The 23068-nt window shown below is 38.2% G+C and overlaps 1 protein-coding gene across 1 annotated transcript; it reads right to left on the bottom strand.

Moving 5' to 3' along the window:
• Nucleotides 1-2758: 2758 nt before the first annotated feature.
• Nucleotides 2759-22609, bottom strand: nudt3a (nudix (nucleoside diphosphate linked moiety X)-type motif 3a). Its single transcript, XM_048188370.1, has 5 exons — nt 22314-22609; nt 21189-21299; nt 9135-9179; nt 7273-7357; nt 2759-5863 (listed from the first exon to the last, which is right to left on the bottom strand). The coding sequence occupies exons 1-5, from the start codon at nt 22410-22412 to the stop codon at nt 5691-5693; spliced, it is 513 nt and encodes a 170-aa protein (XP_048044327.1). The 5' UTR covers nt 22413-22609; the 3' UTR covers nt 2759-5690.
• Nucleotides 22610-23068: the final 459 nt, after the last annotated feature.

Raw genomic sequence — 23068 nt, forward strand, 5'->3', positions numbered from 1 at the left:
TTAACCATTATCAAAAGGACTGTAAACTTTGACTATATTAAAGGGTAAATAATTAGTTGTTTTAGACAACACTAGTTTGATTGCACATTTCGTTACTAACATAAACAAAGAGATACATGGTAGGACGAAACTCCCCCCTCCCCGCTCCCCCAGACCGCTAGATATTCCCCAACTTGTGTATCGGAACCGTGACAGTATCATACGTTCCACTGATCTGAAACTCACCCGCTCCCTCTCGTGTGTGACTTAGATGTCAGAAACAAAAGTTAACAGGAACAATCGAACACGTTCAAGTAAAAGCACGCCTTTCTGCGTTATATAGGCTACTCTCAAATTTTGTGCTGCCCTGAACAAGAAAGAAATACTGAACGTAATGAAACGGCATTTAACTTATTGGTAGCCTGTGTTTAGCCAAAGTAAATGTAGAATGTCCTTAACCATACAGTTCCATGAACAGTCCTACCAGTTACGATGGCTGGTTAATTATCAGTTTGATCCGTGTCCATCTCGTATGGATTGACATCGCCGAAAGTCAGCTGCCGTTTTGCCCGCGAAGTGTCTGCGATCTGAAGTCGGAACTCCTCTGCTTCTTGTGGGGAAGAGAAAGACAGTTTCTCACCGTTGTGCATAACGCGCAGAGTGGCTGGGTAGATCAAAAAAGATTGGATTCCTGAAGCTCGTAACTCCTTCCGTGTATCCGCAAAACTTCTCCGCCTTTGCGAGGTGTAGGCGCTGTAGTCAGCAAAGAATTTCAGCCGATTCTCGCCATCCAGAATTGGTCCCCTCTTGCTCAGCTCTCTTGCCCCATCTAAGATAGACTGACGGTCTTGATATCTCAGCACTTTAAAAATCATAGTGCGACCCGTCTCCGTGGACCTCTGCTGTCCATAGATGCGGTGGGCTCTTTCGATCTCTATCGGCCTGTTTGAGAGCGAGGGGATCCACTTTGGAAGCATTTCTGTAAGAAAGCGTATCGCGTCGCCTCCCTCACGGTTCGGTGCGAGACCAACAAGTCGAACATTATTGCGTCTTTCTCGATCTTCCAATTCTGCCAGCTTTGCTTGAAATTTAGACACATCTGATTTGCAGCCGACAACGTCTTGTTTCAGGCCTCTGGTCTCGCGTTGGATATTGTCCACTTTGTCGATAAGCCCGCGCACAACGGCCATCTGTGACTGAAATTCGGCAGTCAGTGACTGCATGCACTGTGTCACATCTTTCATCGCAATATGCACTGCGTTCCGGACAACTTCTTCCAACGTAGCTTGTTGTTTCGCTAAAGCCAGAGAAATGGCGTCCGCCATGTCTTCACTGCAAATTGAAGATTTCATCCGTTTTCCAGTCGGGGTTTTTGCGGGCGAGGATGCAGCCTTCTTGTTGGCATTCATCTTGTTTAAAGGTGTGTTTAGACTGTTAGATTGTAAACTTTAACCTGTTAAATATTGATAAAAGAGGGAGCGTGCTAGGAGCTCTAAAGATCGGCAGCCGTCACGTACGATGCGTCACGTGATCCCTCCATTATTAATATTTATTATGAATTTTTTAAAGAACCAAACTTTTACAACATAAGGACAGAATCCCTGAGCGCAGCTGATGACGCTGTGAAGTGAAGCTCGAGTGATCTAGCACATTCCAATAAACAACATTTCCTTCAATTCCCTTTTCTTTCCTTGCATCCTCCCCTCACATCCTATGGGGGTGAAGCTGAGACACGAGGGAAGGAAACGAGGATGAACAAATAAGAAAAAAAGAGAAGCACCCTAGGTTCATTTAGGCATGTATGAACATGGCATTCACACTCTCATCCACACAAAAAAAATTGTCCGATATCACCAGAACAAGATGGTCCGGGCCCACTTGAAAACGAACTCTAGAGCAGTCGCTTGTGGTGTGAAAGCAATCCAACCCGACGAACCACTCTGTAACACAATATTTGATGAGCATTGCATAAAAAGCAGCAGTGTTTGTTTTGCTAATGCTGCGTTCACACCGAACGCGTCTGGGGCGTCAAATTCGCGTCTGACGCGTCTAGTTGGACGCTTGAACATTTTGAAGTCAGACTCTTCAGACGCGCGTCAAATTCGCTCTATTCACGCGTCTAAACAGTGTGTTCAGACGCGAATTCGCGTCATGGGAGGTGCTTCCATGTCTTTCTGCACAAATCCTCTGAATAAACAAATCATCTTGTCAGTTGGAAACTAAGTTAGTAGCGACAATTTAACTCTGTTATGCCGGTCGGCTTTTGCTAGCGAGCAGGTGGGCTATGATCAACGGCTACAATCATGCAAAGCGTTTTACAACTAACCAGATTGTCCGATTTCTTCGCTTATCACCTTCCAGGCAATTCCTTTTTATTCCTGAATCGCGCGTCAGGCGCGTGAACGCTCAATTAGCGCCGCGCCATTCGCGCGTCAACGGCCGATTCGCGCCGCGCGCGTTCAAATTGACTTAACATGTAAATCAGACGCCCCAGACGCGTTCGGTGTGAACGCAGCATAATTCCTCTCAAAATGAATTGTGAGTTAACCCGGACCAAAGACGAAGCACGATTTTTCCATTTTAAAATGCTGCTCTTCTCCGAAATGGGTACGATGCCCAGACGAAGCCTTGATGTGGAAAAGTAATACATTCGCACACTGTCCAACAAGAGGACAGTTTACTTACATGTGACTTGTATTAATAAATTTTGGTCAGTTGAGAAATGTTGCCTTGTGAAGCGAACCGAACCAAAAAAATCCAACATTGTAACAACTGCACCTGTGATTCATGATATTTATTTTATTTATAGATTGTTGACAACTGTTATACAGTCTTGAGTCGAATTTTCTTTTCCCAACATCAGATACAGCAGAGCGATACAGGGTAAAGAGTGTGCTTGAAATGTTACAAAAGGAGAGCGACTGGGGAAAGATTGAGATTCTTGAAATGTTTTCAATTTACTCCAGAAATAAAGAAATTAATACTTTACAACAACAACAACAACAAAAAACAATGCAGCATTTACAATTCAAGAACAAATCTGCTATAATTTCAGTACAGTTTTGATTATTTCTTATTCACATTCCACTAATGATTGCAATAAACGGGTAGAGAAAGATCATATAAATCACCATTAGATGACCATTGCCAGCCTCTGTCACAGCTGTTAAAGGTGCAGTAAGAGATTTCTAAGAAACGCTGTTGAAAGTGGATTGGACCGAGCAGCCCAACACACTTGTAGCAAATCAGCAGTAGGGGGTGTATCCAGTCATGATGGGGGAGGAGAGGGAGTGAGTAAGAAGGAGATTTGAAGACTGTAGAAAGAGAGATGGCTGAGAGACATTACAAAAAGAGAAAATCTCAGAGAAATATCAGTGGAAAAAGAAGGATTCTAATCAGGCAAGAGCTTTAGAACCCACAATAATAATAGAAAAGCTTTCCAGCGCTGAAGAGATGCAAGAGATTGGGAAGGCCTGAAAAGGACGCCACATTGTTTCTGCTTCATTCGCAAGTAAGATTGGTTTTGCTATGTTTCACAGAACCAAAATATGCTGTTGTTGTAATGTTAGCTATAGTAACAGGACAGTTTTGAAGTGTCATTGTTTGTCTGGAGCTGCTGGTGACTAACAACAAATTCCTGTTTGTATAAACTCTTATGTACTATTTGTTTATTTTTTGTTCTTCCTTCGTTCATTCGTTATCTTAGCTTTATTTTTTTGCAAAGTATTATTTTGCTTCGCTTCAACTATGATAAAGAGACATCCACTCTTGCATTGAGTGTTTTGGGGCGGGAGGGGTGTGTTTGTCTGGCTTGATTTCAACTATCAACATTGTTTCTCAGAAATCTCTTACTGCACCTTTAAATGTGTTGTTGTGCCACAGGTTTTAAGTTAAGTTTAAGTTAAAGGTTTTAAGTGGGTTTAGCCAACTAATTTTATTACAATACATTTTGAGCTTTCCGATTAATAATAAAACAAATACATTGAAATACTGATAAGACAAGTTTACTTGAGACATAAATAATTATCGTTTGAAGTATATGTTTGTGAAAATTGTATAAATCAGAAACAAACAAACAAAAAACAATTTATACTTAGGACAGATTAAAGAGTTTAAGACCAAGAAAAGCACCTTTCCAAAATGAAATGGCACTATCATTAACAGTCACTTATGACAAATGAAAAGAGGTCAGTGAATATCCAGTGTCTGAAGAGAAACTACAATCAAGTTGTAAACATTTCAAATGAAATCCATCCCCTTATGCAAGAGGCAATTTACCTTGGCATCAAGTCTTTCGATTATTCACATTATTTCAAACATACAAACCAACATACTGTACACAGACACACACACACACAATCTATGGTTATAGTTTATGAGTGGACGAACAATAATTTGAAATAAAACTGAAAAAACTGAATAATTGAGACATTTGTAAATTGTTGCTATTGTGCTTTGGTTACAGGTGCAAAACCCTCAGAAGAGTGAGGAAGAATCTGACATCAGCAGCTGCTGAGAAGGTCCAGTATGACCACTGACCATGAGATTTATGATACTGATGTCCTAAACAGGCTCATTTCACCTTAACTCAATTTTAGAATGTCCTTCCAAAGTTCTCTTCTCTTAAAAACAATCCTGTACCAGAACAAAACAAGTGCACTCAGTAAACTGGACTGACCAGCATCGTATTAAGCCACTTAATGAAATGACGCACATCTGACGTGAAAAGCTTTTTCACCAGGACATCTAAGATCGCAGACCCAGAAAAACCACCACACTACACTTTAAAGACTTTCCTATCAAAATCTCCTTCAATGGTAAAAGTGGTGGACTACTAACCACTAAACCCCATCAACATTAGAACATTTTGCAAATGTGTTTTTGAAAACTAATCTGAGAAGTAGCTGCGTGTGTGAGAATTCCCAACATGAGTGTGTAATATTGGCAATAAGACTTCAGTAAGATTTCAACTACTTTGATCAGTTTAAGACATGACACCTATTTTTGTTTAGCAGTTTAAAGAACTAAGACTATGAATATGCAATTTTACTACGTACAGCATACACTAAACAAACATCAATATTAGTCGAATGGCCCCATCCATCGTTACCAAGAAAAAATCTACATTCGGTTTAGTTCACATCACGAAAACCTAAGACTCCCTGTATTTTAAGATCATTAATACATGACATCCTCATGCAAAAAAAAAAAAAAAAAAAAAAAAAAAAAAAAATTCAACCAACTCTATATAACAGCATATCCATAAAGGCTAAAGGCATACACTGCAGAACGAAAGGGCCATTCGTTACCACAACATCATTATGAACACTTCCAAAAGCTTTCTCTTTAAACGCCACTTATTTCAAGACATGATATTGAAAGTGTAGTTGCATTCAATAAACCTGACATGAGGAAATGAGAATCTCATGCAAGTATTCATTAAAACGCAAGACAAACTTCATTTGCAAACTAGTCTATGACTTTTCTCTTATCTCAGACATCCCCACACTGTATTCTTTAACTAAACACTAAAAAGGCTGGTAAAATGCAATCAGATTTCATTCGATGTTGCCATTAATGTGCTGAAATTATTAAAAAAAAAAAAAAAAAAAAAAAAACAGTGATAGTGGATGCAGAAGGGGTTCAGTCGGGTAAGAAAAGGTAGAAAATTGTGGAGAACTTTGCAGAGGCTTCTGTGTTAGTTGTGGTGGTTATCTGATGCTGGAGAGAGAGTTTTGATTAATGTTATATGTGGCCACCAGAGCAGTGCCATTGCTGGTCATACAGTCCTGCTGAAGGGCTTCAAAGTAAGATGCTTGCACAGGTTTATGACACTGCAGCACACGCCGGGCATCTTCTGTCTTAAACCACTCCCTTTTCCTACCTGTGAACAAAAGACAACAGAAATTGTGCATTCACGTGGTGTCCTACTTACTGTAATTATATTTTGTGCTCTGAGCATCCCCTCACTGATTTGCTTCTATGGCAATTAGGGCTGCCCCCTAATAGTCGACTAACTGTTAGTCAACGAGGAAGAGGCTTAGTCGACCAAAATTTTATTAGTCGCAGGAAAAAATTGTGGCAAAGTCACGCAGTCTGTGACGGACAGATCGTTAACAGCTGGTCTATGTGGTAATTACAGTACATCAGGCAGGACATCCAAGCGCTTGCCTATCATTCATCGACGTCAAATATGGCTTATCAACTGGAAAATGTAAGTAGTAGCAACTTTTACATGGCCGCTTGCTTTAGAAAAATGTGAGCTATTCAAGTGTTTGTGCAGGAGTGTGAAAGCTGAATAGTAGCATGATCACTTGCACTTAAAATACTCTGTCATTTTTGGTTATACAGATAAGACTAATACATCTTTTGAATCTGTGAAAAGTCTACTTTTATTTGTGTGGACTCACAATAACAACAAAAGGTTGTGCTTTTGTAAAATAATATAATCAAACAGGGTCTGCTTTCTGCCATCTCTCTCTGTGAACTTAAGCGCCAAATAAAAAAAAATAAAAATAAAAAAGAGCCAAAACTCCATGTAAACTTGCCTCACAGACATGAGAAATATATCTATAAAAGCGAAATGTCTACTTTTAAATGAACCAATTGAAATGGAAAACAAATATTCTCAGGTCATTTAATAATAATGAAACGTGCATATAGGTATGTGCACTACTGCGGAAATGACGAATCACTTCATCGTTGCAGCCGAAAATACAGAAAACACTACTTAAAGCAGGTCTCCTTGCTGTTTTTCCCCCAACGCATTCATAATCATTACCTCTGCCCGTGTGCTGTGGCAAACTTTAAGCGTGCTTGAGCACTGATTAGTCTATGTACGCATTAAAGGCTCTTTATTATGATTTATATGGTTTATTAATGAACGTGCGATTAGTCGACTAATGCTTAAAATGAAGGACTACTAGTCAACCATATAAAAACATTAGTCAAAGGCAGCCCTAATGGCAATGCATGTAATGGTAAAAATGTATAAAGAAATAAATTAAAATAAAAAATAAATAATCCAAGCTTGCGCACCAGGTAACACTAGCTAAAACAAACTTGTAGAAATAGTTTGATCTTAATTCAACTGAGGTTGCTGCCACTTTCTAACTAAAATACACTAAGGTTTTGACAAACAAGGACGGATTTTTGGGATTCCACTAACTCATTCAGTAAATGCAGCACAACTGTGGCACAAGCTAGCCTATTCGTTTTTAGATCATTTATAGATAGATAATTTATTTGTCCTCCAAGAGCAAATTCGTCCTAATTTTTATCTAATTCTCTTACCAATATTTACAGAATCCTCCCAGTCCTCCAGAACCTCAGTTACGATGAGAACATAGACATACGTTCTGTGCTTTCTGTCTCTGTTCTGTGAAGAAAAACAACTTGTTTCAGCACAAGTAACAGCCTCACAGGAAATATTAAAATCACAAGGAATAAGTGCAATGGTGTTTTAGTGACAAATTAAAATTAGGGCTTTAACTAATATTTGATAATTAATCTGGTCATTAATTCTTTGATTCATCAGATGAAAAACCCAATAATTACTAATTACTAATTAAAAATCAAACATTTTAATTAAAAACAAAAACAATTAACAATGTGCAATCTGAAGGCAATGAAAACATAGTGAATGTACAGTATATACACACCATGCTATACAATTATGTGCAAAAATAGGTTAAAATGTAAACCTTACATTCTAAACCAAAAAAATCAATTGCTGATTGCTTACCAATTTAAAGCAGGAGTTAAAATAACTAAATTAAATATGATAAACCAAAATAAAAAGCAGACTAAATATTAACATGGAATACACACTGATCAAACCTAGTAATTATATTACGTTTATAATCGAAAATAGCCCTTTTACTGTTACTGCTATCATAAAAATACAAGTGCTTGTTTTACATGTAGAATTTGAAACCTACATTTAATGTCTAACAAGAAATATTTGAGCAAAATGTGTATATAAGTTGTTGTGCTCCGTCTGTTTGATGCGCATGCAAGAACCAGTCCTCGTTTACTTGCTGTCAGGACAATCCTTCATTCAAAATGGAAATAATTGCGACTTTCTTACACATACAGATAACTGTAAAATATAAGTTATGTGTTGAGAAAAACAAAAAACAAACAAAACATCTCATAATGCATTAAAGGATTAGTTCACTTTTAAATGAAAATTACCCCAAGCGTTTACTCACCCTCAAGCCATCCTAGGTGTATATGACTTTCTTTCTTTCTACTAACACAAACGGAGATATTTTAATAAATATCCTGACGCATCCGAGCTTTATAATGGCAGTGAACGGGACCAGTGAGTATGAGCTAAAATGAGCTAAAAAGGTGCTTCTATCCACATCCATCCATCATAAACGTGTACTCCACACAGCTCCGGGGGGTTAGTAAAGGTCTTCTGAAGTGAAGCGATGCATTTGTGAGAAAGAAAAAAGAAAAAAAAAAAAAAACGCGGTCTGGTGGAAGCTAGTTTATTTTACTGTATAACTTGTTAAAAAAATAAAAAATTTTTTTTTTTTTTTTTTACACAAATGCATCGCTTCGCTTCAGAAGACCTTTATTAATCCCCCAGAGCCACGTGGAGTACACGTTTATGATGGATGGATGTGGATGGAAGCACTTTCCTCAGCTCATACTTGTGACCCTGTTCACTGCCATTATAAAGCTCAGATGAGTCAGGATAAATATTAATATTTCTCCGATTATGTTCATCACAAAGAAGAAAGTCATATACACCTAGGATGGCTTGAGGGTGAGTAAAGCTTGGGCTAATTTTCATTTGAAAGTGAATTAATCTATTAAACAGCGCACTCATCTGTTAAAGCTCCTGACAGGGCAAGCCGCATCAAACTATACACTTTAGTTTGAAGCGCTTAACATAAAGCACTCTCATTGTTTGGGACAACTGTGTTGTCCTATTTCTAAAAACTTTACTACATATTACTATTAATCTCAAAACTTTATTCTTGTAAAATGCCTATTTTGAGATTTTCAAAACATTACGACTTCTCAATTTTTTTAAAAAAATTTTTTTTTTAATAATTCAACTTGGACTGAAGCACCAATCTAATACACTCTTGTGGTGACAATTTCTTTTTGACTGTTGTTTACCATCAGAAAATGCTCACCTCAAAAACGCCTACCAATCTTCCTAATGTGCCTTTTACTCCTGCCTGTGGGAATGAAAAAATATAGAGTGAAACTTAATTCAGGACATGTATAACATCCTCTAGCATTTTAAAGCATCATGAAACATCTTATTTAAGCAAAAGACAAAGTTAAATGTGAAAAACATTTACAAATTCGATGGCTTTTGTGAATAGAGTGCTCTTCATTAATCTAAATCACAGTACCATATAAAATATTTAACAAAACAGATTTAGTTCTATATGTTCTGCAAACAAAACATTCTACCAAAAGTGCTTGCCAAAGTAAACCTAAGATTATTTGTTCCAAATGTGAGGATTACTGGTCAAAGCCATCAACACAATTCCTATTATTTGACTGAGTTTGGAAATGTGAGAACTGCATTACTAATGATTTACAGACTTGACATCATATGAGTGTTTGCAGATGTAACAGCTGGGGGAAACTCTAAAAAGGAATAGAGCAGAGAAAGTCAAATATGCAGCTTCCTTTAAAACGGTGAATGCTTACAATAAAGTTCACTTTGCCAACATTAGTTAATGCACTGGGCATCATGAGCTAACAGGAAGCAATGCTTTTACTGCATTTATTAATCTAGGTAATGTTCACATTAGTTTTACATATACTAATATGTTTTACCATTTTCCGTTGTATAAATAAACATTACTTCATGCAAACATGCATTAACAATTAACAATTATATTTACAAACTAACATTAACCTAAATAATAAATTATGTAGTTAATACATCAACAAATGATGAATTGAACCTTATTGTAAAGTGTGGAGTTCAATTCTGAATATTTCAGTCCAACATATCGCAAACCAGGACTCCTAAAATGGAAACTCTCTGAGGATAAAATAAATACTATATATAATTGTGATGGAGAGCAGATGGGACACTTCTCCACCCCCAGATTTCAAAACTATGTCCTTATTATTCTTTTTAGTGCTGGCAGGTATGAATGATATACATTGTGACAACGGAATAAAATGTCTTCCATCTTCCAGAGATTTTAACTGCTATATTGTGTATATCGCAGTATGTAAATATATGTGTTGCACAGCATTATCGACACTTTAGAGCAGTGTTTCCCAAACTTTTTTCAGTCTCAGCACCCTTTGAAAATTTTTGAAAAATTTGTGGCACCCCACAAATGTTGTCATGATACTACATTGATACAATACCTTGAAAATTACCGATATTCAATACCACAGGGAAGAACCGCCGTATATAGGCCTTCTGTCATAATTCTGTCATCTAATTTTTTTTGTCCATCCACTGAAAGTCTAGAAAATCAGTCTAAGATATATATATATATATATATATATATATATATATATATATATATATATATATATATATATATATATGGGCTGTCAAAATAACGCGTTAATTTCGATTAATTAATCTGAGAAAAAATAACGCGTTAAAAAAAATAACGCAGATTAATCCATTTCGCATTGACCTTTGAACCTGGAGCCGTTCTAGCCACCATTCGACTGTAAAAAGAAGGAGGGAGATGACTGCTGCGCTGACTGACAGAACGCTCTCTTCTTCTTCAAAGTAAGCACCGTCTTTGCACTCTCTCTACCTCACACATAATAATCTAAATCAACTGACACAATGCTAAAAGTTTGTTAGACCGAATCCATGTTTCACGAGGCACATTCGGAGAATGTCTTTCCTGAATAACCGTTGGGTGTGAATAGTGCTCAAAAAAACATCACCTCATCTTCTCTGACAGGAGAACAGTTCAGTAAACAAAAAGAAAATCCTATCCAGTGGTGAAGTGTTTTCCGTGTTGACAAATCTTTTGCGATGTCCTAATATATGGCGTTCGGACGAGGTCTAAAATATGACGTTGCAACATGCACTCATCTCACTGAACGTCTCACTGACGTCTTAATTTTTTGCTATTAAATCCATTCATTTTAAGACGCAGACGAGGCGTAGACGTCACGCAGATGTCACGTAAATCACGTGTGGCAGTGAAGTGTCGAGTCAGACATTCACGCGTGATTCATGTGTAGCAGTGAAGTTATTTATTTATTTTTTCGCTAACACGTATCAGAACATGGTCCTCACACGGCTCAGTGCAGTGTGTGAGCCAATGCACAATTTACCTGCACTTCATTCACTGCTCTCAATGGACATGACATCTCCGTCTGACTTGTAACGTGACGTCTGCGTCTGACTTTTTTTTTTTTGTCAGTTTTTAGTGCAACTTTTTCCCAGCAAACTCAATATACATTATGTGCATATTAAATATACATATATTAATATATAACAATTTAGACATTCTTTTTTTTTTTTACTTTTTTAAATTGTAAAAGTATAAAGATAACATAAAAAGTATAAAGCCTAAAAGCAATGTTTTAGCGAAGTTTGTGTTGCTTATAGGTATACTCATGTCGTTTAGTTTTATGAAATCCATTTTGAATTTTTTTTACATTTAGGGGTTATTGTTTTTTATCTTTTTACATTTTTAATGTAGCCTACACGCTTGATGGCCAACCCATTGATCGCAATCAGCTGCTAGATCTGAGACTGTTGCTGTAAAATAATAATAAAATACATGGAAAAATGCATTATGCCTGATTAATGTTCAGTTTTTCAAGCACCTCTCTTCTTATATTTTACATTTAAAATATAAATTAGGATTCTAGTATTATTTTATCATGTTTTCCTTTCTTTTTTAAAAAGAAAATGTTAACTTTTATTCAGCAATAATGTTAAATTGATAAGATTTCTATATTTTGAATAATCTGCCAGTATTCAATAATCAATCCTGTAAAAATATCACAGAAAAATATTAAGCAGCACGATTTTTTCCGACGTTGACATTGAAGGATCATGCATCAAAGAAGACTGGAGTAATGATGCTGAGAACTCAGCTTTGCATCTCAGAAATAAATATAAAGTATATTAAAATAGAAAACCATTATTTTAAATTGTAACAATATTATAACAATATTAACCAGACCCAGCCCTTCAATATATAAATAAATAAAACCTTATATAAATGATTCACCAATTTTATTTGTTTGTTTATTTATTTATTTGTCTTGTCCTCGATCCTTATCGTTGCGTGAAATGAATCGTTAATGGATGCGTGAAATGAAAATAGAGCTAAACAACGACGCTGGCACTCGCTCACCAATAGATGGCGTCGTTGGCCCATGTTTAATTCATTTTATCCGACAACAAAAATAAATGATTGGGTGCTTATACAAGTATGTAAATAAATAAATAGTTTCAGTAGCCACAAGAAGAAAAGAAAACAGATAAGTTAACAAAGAAGTCATGAATAGAAGTAAAAACTACTGGCAAGAATTCTAGCAGCTGCATTATGGACTAACTTTAACTTGTTTATTGAAGATGCAGGACAACTAGATATCGTTGAGAAAATCTAAGAATCTAAGTTTTTTTTTTTTAAACTTTATGATCAGTGGATTGTGTACCAAACAAGCAAAGATTAATTAAATAGGCTATATAAAGGTGTGCGATAGAGACAAAAATGATATCTCGATATTTTCTGGGATTTTTAGCCATAACCATAATCAGACTATATTTTAGCCGAGTCTGTCTTTCTCTCTCTCTTTCCCAAACACAGCTGATGTGCAGCCATTACAATATTTCAGTTTTGTTTTTTAATGATAAGGTGGTCAATTTCTTTTCGTTTCTTTAGTTAATTTAGAAATATTTTGGGAACATTCTATGTTTGTTAAAATCAAGTTTTTTTTTTTTGTTTTTTGTTTTTTTAAGGAACAACCGAGCTAAATAAATAAATAAATAAATAAAAATAACCATTTCGCGTCTCTGGCTTAAGAAGGAAGTCTTCACAAAAATGAACCGAGACTAAGCGAATAGCCTCATAGATGATAAAAATATCTATAAAATGCTTTAAATTACTACTTTAAAACGAAATAATTCAAATCGAAAACAAACTCTTATTAGCCTATGTAATCCGTAAAGAAGCATTTTTATCTAAAGGGCGTCCAGTTGAGGAGATGAGTTAAGATCATCAAATTCATCTTTGTGACAATCAGAAAACACTAGTTTATTAATAAATAATTCAAATACCCCCTCACAATTCTTTTATTATTTATTTTTTTAATTCATTTTTTTCTTTTGGCCGCTGTGCGAAAATTGTTTTCATTCAGTACAAATATCACACAGCGGCATTAGTGCCACGTTTTTTGAAACTGACCGATCAATTGCATGAGATAGTGGTTCGTATTAAATTGTTCTGATTTTTTTAACATGAATTCAAATATTCATGTTTATTTCTTGCTGCAAATATTAGAGGAAAACGTCATTGATTCATCCTGGCGAATTGTCTCAAATTAAAGAGCGTAAAAACACTTTTATTCTAGGCCTATGTATTTTATCATAAAATTGAAGGCACTTTGTAGTAACAAAGCTGCATGGGTGGCTTGCATGCTAAAAATAATGAATGGACTTGAAAACGTTAAATATTATTTCCAATGAGGATAAGTGTAAACAATAATAGAGAATGAATAGGTATAATAAAGCTCAAATTAGTGTATGGAATGTGCTGGAAACCCTTGCAGCAAACACAGACGTCACGTAGATGTCACGTCCAGGCAGTCAAACTGTAATGTGGCAGACGCAGACGTCACGTTCGGCAGACGCAGTTCGGCAGACGCAGTTCGGCAGACGCAGACGTCACGTTCAGTGAGACGAGTGCATGTTGCAACTTCATATTAAAGAGCTCGTCGGAACCCCATACTAATAACAGTCGCGATTCGCACGCAACGCGTCGACGTCCGCTAATGTCCAATTCGCGCCCTAATGACTCATTTGAACAGATTAATGACAACAACTGATCTGTCCACACGGTCTATAATGAATCATTTACTTGAATCATTTACTTGAACAACTCTGAAATGAGAACATAAGTGTGCTTACCCCATTTAGCAAGATTGGTTAGTAAAATTAGCCTTAATAATCCACAATATTTTCAGGTTATTTAAATGACAATGTTTAGAAAATTTGGCCTACCTATAAAATCAGTTAGTTTAGACTGGAGTGAGGTGAAACCAGAACAAAGCAAGTTGTTGTTAGCTAGGTGCATTAAATTGTATATGGTAGAAAATTATATTATTAGTTAATATAACTTCTAAATGCTACTTTTTAATACTTTTCAGGTTTAGCAAAAAAGCATCTTCGCTTACAAAGCTATAAAATCACTTTTTTTTTTTCAAAAAAGAAAGAAAGAATTACAGTGAGAGTGTCGGGTACTTTATTGTCAGTATCGGGCTCGCAGATCACGTGTGTAGGGCACTTTTTACTGTTTGTGTGGATGACAATGTCTGTCACCACCGAAGACCATTTTTGACCCAGGAAAAACCCTGCATTGATTCATTTGAATTGAAATATTTAATACTTTCACAGCAAAAATTATGTATGCGATTAATTTAGATTAATTAATCACAAAGTATGTAATTAATTAGATTAAAATTTTTAATCGATTGACAGCCCTAATATATATATATATATATATATATATATCCTTAGCAAAGCTACAAAAGTTCTTTAGTCAAGAGCAGTAAGAAATTTTCTCTGTTACCTTTGTTCTTTGATTAGGCTAACATTAAAGACAGTTTTTAAAGTTATTAGTGGTTGCTGTCACTTTAAGATCTGCCACTGCTGCGCATGACGTGGATTTGGCACGCGTCCCATTTTCTTACTACTTTTTACATTCGTTTAATGTTTATTTAACTGCTCTTATGAGTATACTAGACAATTTTGGCATAATTGTGTGTGTTATTCGTTCAAGTGCGAGAGAGAACTTTAATAAATGAATGTCCTCGCACGACGCACAGAAATACGCGTGCCAGAATCATCAAGCACTCTCGTTTATCTTGTCGCGCTTGAATGGTTTAAAAGCATTTGCATGAAGAAGAGCGTGATCATATAATGTAACGCAAGCCAAAGGATGACAGAAAAAAATCGGACGCTGTGTTAAATATTTTAAAATCAAATCGCATGCGTTAACGTTGACAGCACTAATTATATGATATAACCAATATGTTTATGTGAATACGAGGCAAGACATACATAGTGGCAATATTTTCGTGTGTATTTGACCGTAAGCACAAAAACAAATCATGAAAAATAGGCGGCTTCATGTGTACGCACTGGGAATGAAGCACGGGAATGAAATCATGCGCAACCCCCACCGAAATTCAGATCAAACTATCCTACGATTCGCATTTTTATTATAAATGTGTGTGTTATTTGTTGTTATTGGGGACATCAGACATTGATGGTATACAATAAATGTTTTTTTACACATTGTAGCAATTTAAAAACGTTTGAAGGAGTTTTTACACGGCAACCCTGCTCTCACCAGACGGCATCCAGTTTGGGAAACGCTGCTTTAGAGTGAAATGCATGAATGAGACAATAAAGAGCAGGATATGCTTGATGTGTGCCAATGTCTGCGGACCCTCCAATTATGTCATGTTGACAATGCATGGATGCGGTATACATTGGGCTTTAGAAGGAGGCCGCGAATCCAGTTCTCTTTCACGTCTTATTGCTCTTGATTGGTCGAATATAAGAGTAATTGTGTCAAAATGCTCATCGTATTCATAAACACAGCCAGTTATGTCTTAAGTAAACTGGTGTAAAGCTGATGTGTAACAGTATATTGCAGGGGTATTCAATTAAAGTTCCAAGAGGTCCGGTCTCTATATTTCCTTCCCAGCGGAAGTCTGGACAACACTTTTTTTGGAATCTCCATCGGGGCAGCTGTAGTACTTTGTAAAAGAAAAAATCCTAAACACTCTAAAAATCCTTAATCCTCCAAGGTTTATAAGGGTTGTGAATGGGGGGCGTGTTTTGAAGTCAAAAATAATGCATCCATCCATAAAAAAAATAAAAAATAAATAAATAAATATAAATATGACTGCAGTGGGTTAATAAAGGCCTTCTGAAGAGAAGTTCATACATCGTGTATGAGAATTCCTCATTTGGCACAAGTCGACTGGCGCATTCTGTGTACGGTCATCTGCCGGAGGCTAGTTATTTGAAATTATTAAGTTTTAAATATGGATATTTTTCTGACAAGAACGCATCACTTCGCTTTAGAAGGCCTTTATTAACCCCCGGAGTCATATGGATTACTTTTTTTTTTTTTATGACTGCAGTGGTTTGACCTGTTCGTATGAAAGAAGATAGTCATATACACCTAGGATGGCTTGAGGGTGAGTTCAGGGATAATTTTAATTTTTGGGTGAACTATCACTTTAAAAGGTGCAGTATGTAAGAATTCTGTCCGCTAGAGGTCGCTAGAGGCCTATTTAAAACAAAGAGGTAGCTTGATGACGCCAAGTTTGAGAGCGGAATCTTCACCTCAACGGACGGTGCAAAAGAATAGGGATAGGACTCGGGAAGAAATCATGTTCATGGATGCAATTATTAACATTACTGTAGTATGAAGCAGAGCAAGACCGAGTGTTGTGGGAGCTGAACAAGGCCGCTGGAGCGATTGAGCAACACACGCCTCACGAGCAGCGGATCTTTTATTATTCCGCAGTCGCCGGTGCTGCTTCCACTTTTCCGGTCATGAGTATGAGGTAACGCAGCTCTGTTTATCATATTAGATACATTTGAGAGTGTTGAAAATGATGTTATAACGTTACTGTGCGTTCGCTTGGCGGCTGCTTTGAGACACTGTTACACACTGCAGTAAGATAGATCGATTTTAAAATATCATATGAAATGCTGGATGGCTTGTGTTGATAAATGGCATGCAATTAATTTTAAAACGTATTGTATGATGGAGAAAATGCTGTATTACTGTTACTAAAAATAAAGCTGCATCTGCTATGTTAGCCACTTGACAAAATAGTGTTTTTCTCTGAGGCATGGCAAAACATGGTACTCACAAAAATGTTTTTTTAAGAAAATTAGATTTAAACAATAAGACTAAATGTGTTGAGCTATGTAACAATTAGTTTTCTGTCTATAATATATCAAAACAGTTATTCCCTTGTCTATTAAAATGTGTATTATATTAAAGCGTCTTTGGTGTTTCCATGGTTTCTACAAAATAAAACCGGAAACCGAGTCGGACAGAGTTAAGGCGGGCATGACGCCATTGACAGGCGACTCCTCACACATCCCGAAGCCTTGGTTAAAATTGCAATTTTCTCACGATTTACAAATAGTTGAAAACATTTAAGATTCTAAGTACTCAAGTGAACAAAATATATAACACTGGCCTAGTGGTTTTTGGATATTTTACAGCAAAAATATTACGTATTGCACCTTTATGGAACTTTTGAAAGTAACAATTGCAATTACATTGTTCCACCAGTAGGTGGCGACAAGTGACTTAAAAAATATATTTGTCATTGAATCATTCATTCAAGAGATGTGTTAAAAAATAATGATTCATCCAGTAATGAAATGAGTGAAGTCTTGTATGATTGAGTCACTGAATCATTCATTCAAACAGTTTAATAATAATAATATTTATTACACATTTATTAAATTTTTATTACATTAGAACGCCGGCTCAGTATTGGCAGAGGCTGTTCACGTGAGCAGTATGACACATTCGTGTGATGTTGATGCAGGAGCCAGCATTCTGACATAGAACCTTGAAGCGCTGAACACAAACGGAGTATGAGAATGATACAGAAGAGAAGATATTGTTGAATAAAGCCGTTATTTTTGTTTTGTTTTTATGCACAAAATGCATTCTCGTCGCTTCATAAAATTAAGGTTAAACCACTGCAGTCACGTTGACTTTTTTAACAATGTCTTTAGTACCTTTCTGGACCTTGAAAGTGGTGGTTAAATTGCTGTCTATGGACGAGTCATATACCTCTCAGATTTCATCAAAAATATCTTAATTTGTGTTCCGCAGATGAACGAAGAGCTTACGGGTGTGGAACGACATGAGGGCGAGTTATTGATGACAGAATTTTCATTTTTGGGTGAACTAACCCTTTAAGATGGTCTTTTTGCACTTGTATTTGGTGCCACCTATTGTTGTGGGTGTATTATTAAATAATACGAAAAAGATCTGCACATTGTTGTTCTCCCTTTATTTAGAAAAAAATAAAAGTGGCATTGTTTCGGTCAAAGACCTTTGTCAGGCACACGTGTATTATTTGATGTATTTTTTTTATCTTGCACCTGGGCAAGACGTTTTGGATGTGCATACCTTTACCTTTTTCATGTGGGTTTATTATTGACATGTAAAAGTCTAGACCCTGAATATAAGATGGATAAGATGGATGCATTTCTAAGAAAAAAAATCATCATCTTATATTCGGAACAATACAGTACTTCTACTTCAGAGTGCATCTTGCGTCATCAACCAGGAACTTTAAAAGTTCGATTCTGTGAACTGGCTCAAAAGTTACTGGGTTAAAAGGATGATTAGTTGCTGCTTGAGAAACTCCAGGCTTCAACAGTTAGGGAGAGAAGTTGGTGCTTGCTTTAGTATCTAAACAGTTTTAGTTTTTAGACTATAACTGCTTTTCCATCGTCGGGCCAAACAGTTTTCATTGCGTAACCATTCCATTCTGTGCCGATCTGGGCCAGTTGGTATGGTTACGGTTTCATTTTCCACTGCAAGACGTAATACAAAAGTGCCAGTTGTTGCCTTGGTAACGCAGCGGTTTACTGATGATGCGAGATATAAATAGCGACTATGTTATGGAGGACGATCAGATATTTATTTATTTTTTTTTATTAATTTGTGTTTACGTCGCTCAAATAGAGCACTTAACCAGCTACAGAGAAACTGGTAGTGTACAGCCAATCCTGAGTGGCAACGTCACTTCACGGATTCTACTAGCACAATTCAGCACGGTTAGACAACCGTGCCGAGAATTCCAGGTCGAGAACAGTTTGTAATCGCGCCGTGTTGTACTAGGCTCAAGTTGAAACACAAATTGAACCGTTCCTTATCATTCTAAGAACCGTTTGGCCCAATGGTGGAAAATCGACTTTTGTTTTTGTAACTTTTGTTTTTATTTTTCTCTTAGCCACTGTTTTCATGGACCTTTTGCACAACCTGGCTTTTAAAGTATTAAACATAATTTACCCTTGAACCGATTCCTGGTGCGATTCCCCTTGCGACCACCTGGGTCCGTTAAAACAAATAAGTGTTTTTAAAGGGGGGTATAATGCTATTTCAGGGGTATAATGCTGGATTTACAGATCGTTTGAAACTGAAAGATGGAGCGGTCACAGCGGTAATGATCCCGGTCATGAGTCGGAACCGCAGGTAGTGAGTAAAACTGCTTCAAATGTCTGTTTTGTTGCCAATAGGCGCCTAAGTGCATATAATGTAAACAACACGAATGTAGTGAATTCATAAATTCATTATGCATCATTCACTATACGCTATATTCATTATAGTGATTCAAAAGTTATCCAGGGATAATGCGATGGTGTATTGTGCATGTTTAAATACATTTGTTTAGCTGACCATTGATAGCTTGCAGCCGATCTCTACACAAAAGCTGCACGTGCTCGTGATAGCTCATCACTCTATCTCCGCTCACACGTCACGCCTTCAGGCACTCGGCTGTTTTCGGAAATACTCGGTACAGCATATGTATCTGTGGCGACCAGGGCGGGCGAGAGCCGTGAGGGAACGGCGCGAGGCCGGTGGCGCGAGTGTTAATGAGCTTCACCTGGGAGGCGCACCGGCCTTGAGTCCCTCACGGAGGAGCTCCGGGAGCATAAAAGGAGGAGCGACTACAGTGAAGGACGAGAGAGGACCAGGCCTGGACTTTACGTTATGTTTTATTATGTTTGTGTAGCCGGCAGACGTCCGCGAGGGTCTGCCGGCATTACTTTCGTTTTGTTTGTTTATTTTGAGATTAAAGTTTTGTTCAATGTTCGCCGGTTCCCGCCTCCTTCTTCCCATATCTACTAACCTCGTTACATTGGTGCCGAAACCCGGGAGGAAGGAGGGACATGCTGTCGAAGAGCCCTCGCTGCTGAGGGGGATCGCGGTGCTGCGGAGTTCGGGCAGCGCGGGAGTGTGTGTAGACCGCGAGAGGCTGCCCGAGGCGGTGGTGCTGGAGCCTAGTGACAGGTGGGACGGAGAGCTCGAGGCTGTGCCCCTGGGACGAGGTGGGGTGGCTGCCGTCCAAGAGGGAGCGGAGGAGTCGCCGCCGTTTGCCGTGGGCCGGAGCCTGCTGCCGTCCGCCATAAAGGGGAGGAGCAGGGAACGGGGGACTCGCTGCCGGCTGCCCTCAGTCCGGAGGAGCCATCGCCGGCCGCCAGGAGGCGGTCGAGGATCGGGCCGTCCACCGAGCGTCCAGTGCCACCGCATGGCACCGCGAGGAAGAGCCTCCCGGCTGGCTGAGGACCGAACGGCAGTGTGTCGGGGAACCGGACCAAGAATTTTTTTTTTCTCTTTTTTCCTCTCTCCCCTCTCTCGTCCTGTCGCTCCCCTTGCTTCCGTCTCCTTTCTCTCGTCTCGTCTGTCCTTACCCCCAGGTGCTGCGGCCGCCGAGACAGGCCCCGGGGGGGAGTAGAGCGCAGTCTCGGGAGTACCCCCCGGCCTGCGAGGGGCGATGGGGGTATGTGGCGACCAGGGCGGGCGAGAGCCGTGAGGGAACGGCGCGAGGCCGGTGGCGCGAGTGTTAATGAGCTTCACCTGGGAGGCGCACCGGCCTTGAGTCCCTCACGGAGGAGCTCCGGGAGCATAAAAGGAGGAGCGACTACAGTGAAGGACGAGAGAGGACCAGGCCTGGACTTTACGTTATGTTTTATTATGTTTGTGTAGCCGGCAGACGTCCGCGAGGGTCTGCCGGCATTACTTTCGTTTTGTTTGTTTATTTTGAGATTAAAGTTTTGTTCAATGTTCGCCGGTTCCCGCCTCCTTCTTCCCATATCTACTAACCTCGTTACAGTATCTTTTGTAAATATGATAAAACTAAGGACTTTTTGGAGATATGAAGGATGCACTACTACAATGAGATTGGCAGAAACTGTGTATGATACCCCCCCTTTAAAGAATGCCTACCTCTTCACACACCTCCCTGGCAGCAGCAACACTGGGCTCCTCCTCCGGCTCCATCCCTCCTCCAGGAACAATCCATCGATCAGGATGGCTGCTGCTGCTCACTAACAGCACCTAACACAGACACAACAGACCGCCGTCAGAACGCTGACCAAGAGCTAATGCAACAAATCATGTTTGTGAATTATCTATTTATCACTTAAAAGTGATAAGACATCCCATGGTTTGTGTACACATCACAATGTGCCACATGGCATCATTTTTGTATGTTAAAATACTTCCTTCTCCTATCCTGGTTTAATATGCAAAGACAACTTTAAAGTCAAGATGCAAGAATTCATAACCCCTTTGTCTTCTAAAATCTACTGTGTTTCTGAGTTTAAGTGCTCTAGGCTAACAAAATCACTGATTCAATGACACTACACAACAAACTGAGCCTGAGGGTGAATCATGGCTAAAGGCTCCAGAAATGTAAATTAATAACTGATATGGTGAGACAGCGTGCTTGAACTCTGGAATATTTTAACATGGCAAAACGTTTCATATTCAAGTATACTCAACACTAATTATACAGCAAGGACTACTTTTTAATTGCTACTGCAGTTGTGGTATCCTGGTATTAGCCAACATGGTCATACAAAAAAATAGGCTAACCAATATGACAAAGTTAGTTTAAGTTTCTTACACAAAACACTACTGTGCTACAAAACAATACTATGGAACAGTGAAGATATCAGATTCATATATTAATAAATTCAAACTCATTGTAATGATAATAATCATGCACCAGTATATTTGATATTTACATAGTACTTCAAGATTACCACATGCAGAATGTCCAGGTTAAACCCTTTTTAGTAGCAACTATTTGAGGGAGATTCCAACTTAATTTATGTTTACAGTAGTATCAATAACCGTGTCATATTGACGGAAAGAAGTGACTTTACCGAAAACAAAAACAGATATGAGCAGATATCGTTTCTGTGGCCTTACAATACACATATCCATCATATAAACATGTACAACTGTACTTCTAACACATACACAATGCTAACTTTATTAGCTCATATCTTTAGAGTCAATTTATTTGGTGAAGTAAATAAAGACAGCAGTGATTGATGGCGTCACCTCCTCCTCGCGCTCACTCCTGAAGCACAGGCAGGCCGCGCGCTTTTTATAGCCATCTCTGTCATACGTGCGCGTCTGGTTGGACTTCAGCTTTATCATCGCGCTGAACAGATGAAAGTCCTTAACTCCTGTCAGCTCTGCACCTGTCACTGCAGTCCCGCACCCACAAACCCTTCTAAAGGCCCTCTGCTATCATAAATATTCCCTCCGTCGCTTCATTTTGTCAGTCTTGTGAGCTTGTGTCGCACAGACGCCATTACTCTGAGCTCTGCGCAAACTGCGTAGCATTATGTACAACCGCGAAGCGCATTTCCTTTTTGTGAATATGACGTTGCGCAGTAGAGATAGAACTGGTTAAGAGCATGGTTAAGAGTGAGAGAGCACTACCGTAGTGCCACGGTTATTTTTCTTATCATTGCGTTCTATAATATTTTATTGTTTTAATTAATTAAATTATTATTATTATTATTACTGTTATTGTTATAGTGGCAGGAATATAATACCTTTATTACTTGACAGATCACTGAAACCTTACTCTTTGAAATCTACAAATAAAGAGCCAGGGGGGCGGCCCCTGTCTATGGGCGGCCCGCGCTTTTTAGCCAATCAGAGAACGTCAATCACTTTGGGCTTTTGGAATTGCTGACATCGGATTGGCTGGCATGTCTTTGGAAGGCGTGATTTTTCAGCTATTTTATTTAAAGATGTGTTTTGAAATGTCTGATTGTGTTGAGATTTAATAAATTGAAAATATT

The sequence above is a fragment of the Megalobrama amblycephala genome, linkage group LG4 (assembly GCF_018812025.1).
Source record: "Megalobrama amblycephala isolate DHTTF-2021 linkage group LG4, ASM1881202v1, whole genome shotgun sequence".
NCBI lineage: Eukaryota > Metazoa > Chordata > Actinopteri > Cypriniformes > Xenocyprididae > Megalobrama > Megalobrama amblycephala.

Bases quoted from the DNA above. Each gene is read 5' to 3' on its own strand.
- nudt3a (XM_048188370.1), bottom strand. From the start codon at position 22,412: ATGATAAAGCTGAAGTCCAACCAGACGCGCACGTATGACAGAGATGGC. The intron at 9,180-21,188 runs GTAGGCATTCTT...TCATTCCCACAG, and splicing joins CCAGGGAGGTGTGTGAAGAG to GCAGGAGTAAAAGGCACATT. The intron at 5,864-7,272 runs GTAAGAGAATTA...TTTTGTTCACAG, and splicing joins GGAGGATTCTGTAAATATTG to GTAGGAAAAGGGAGTGGTTT.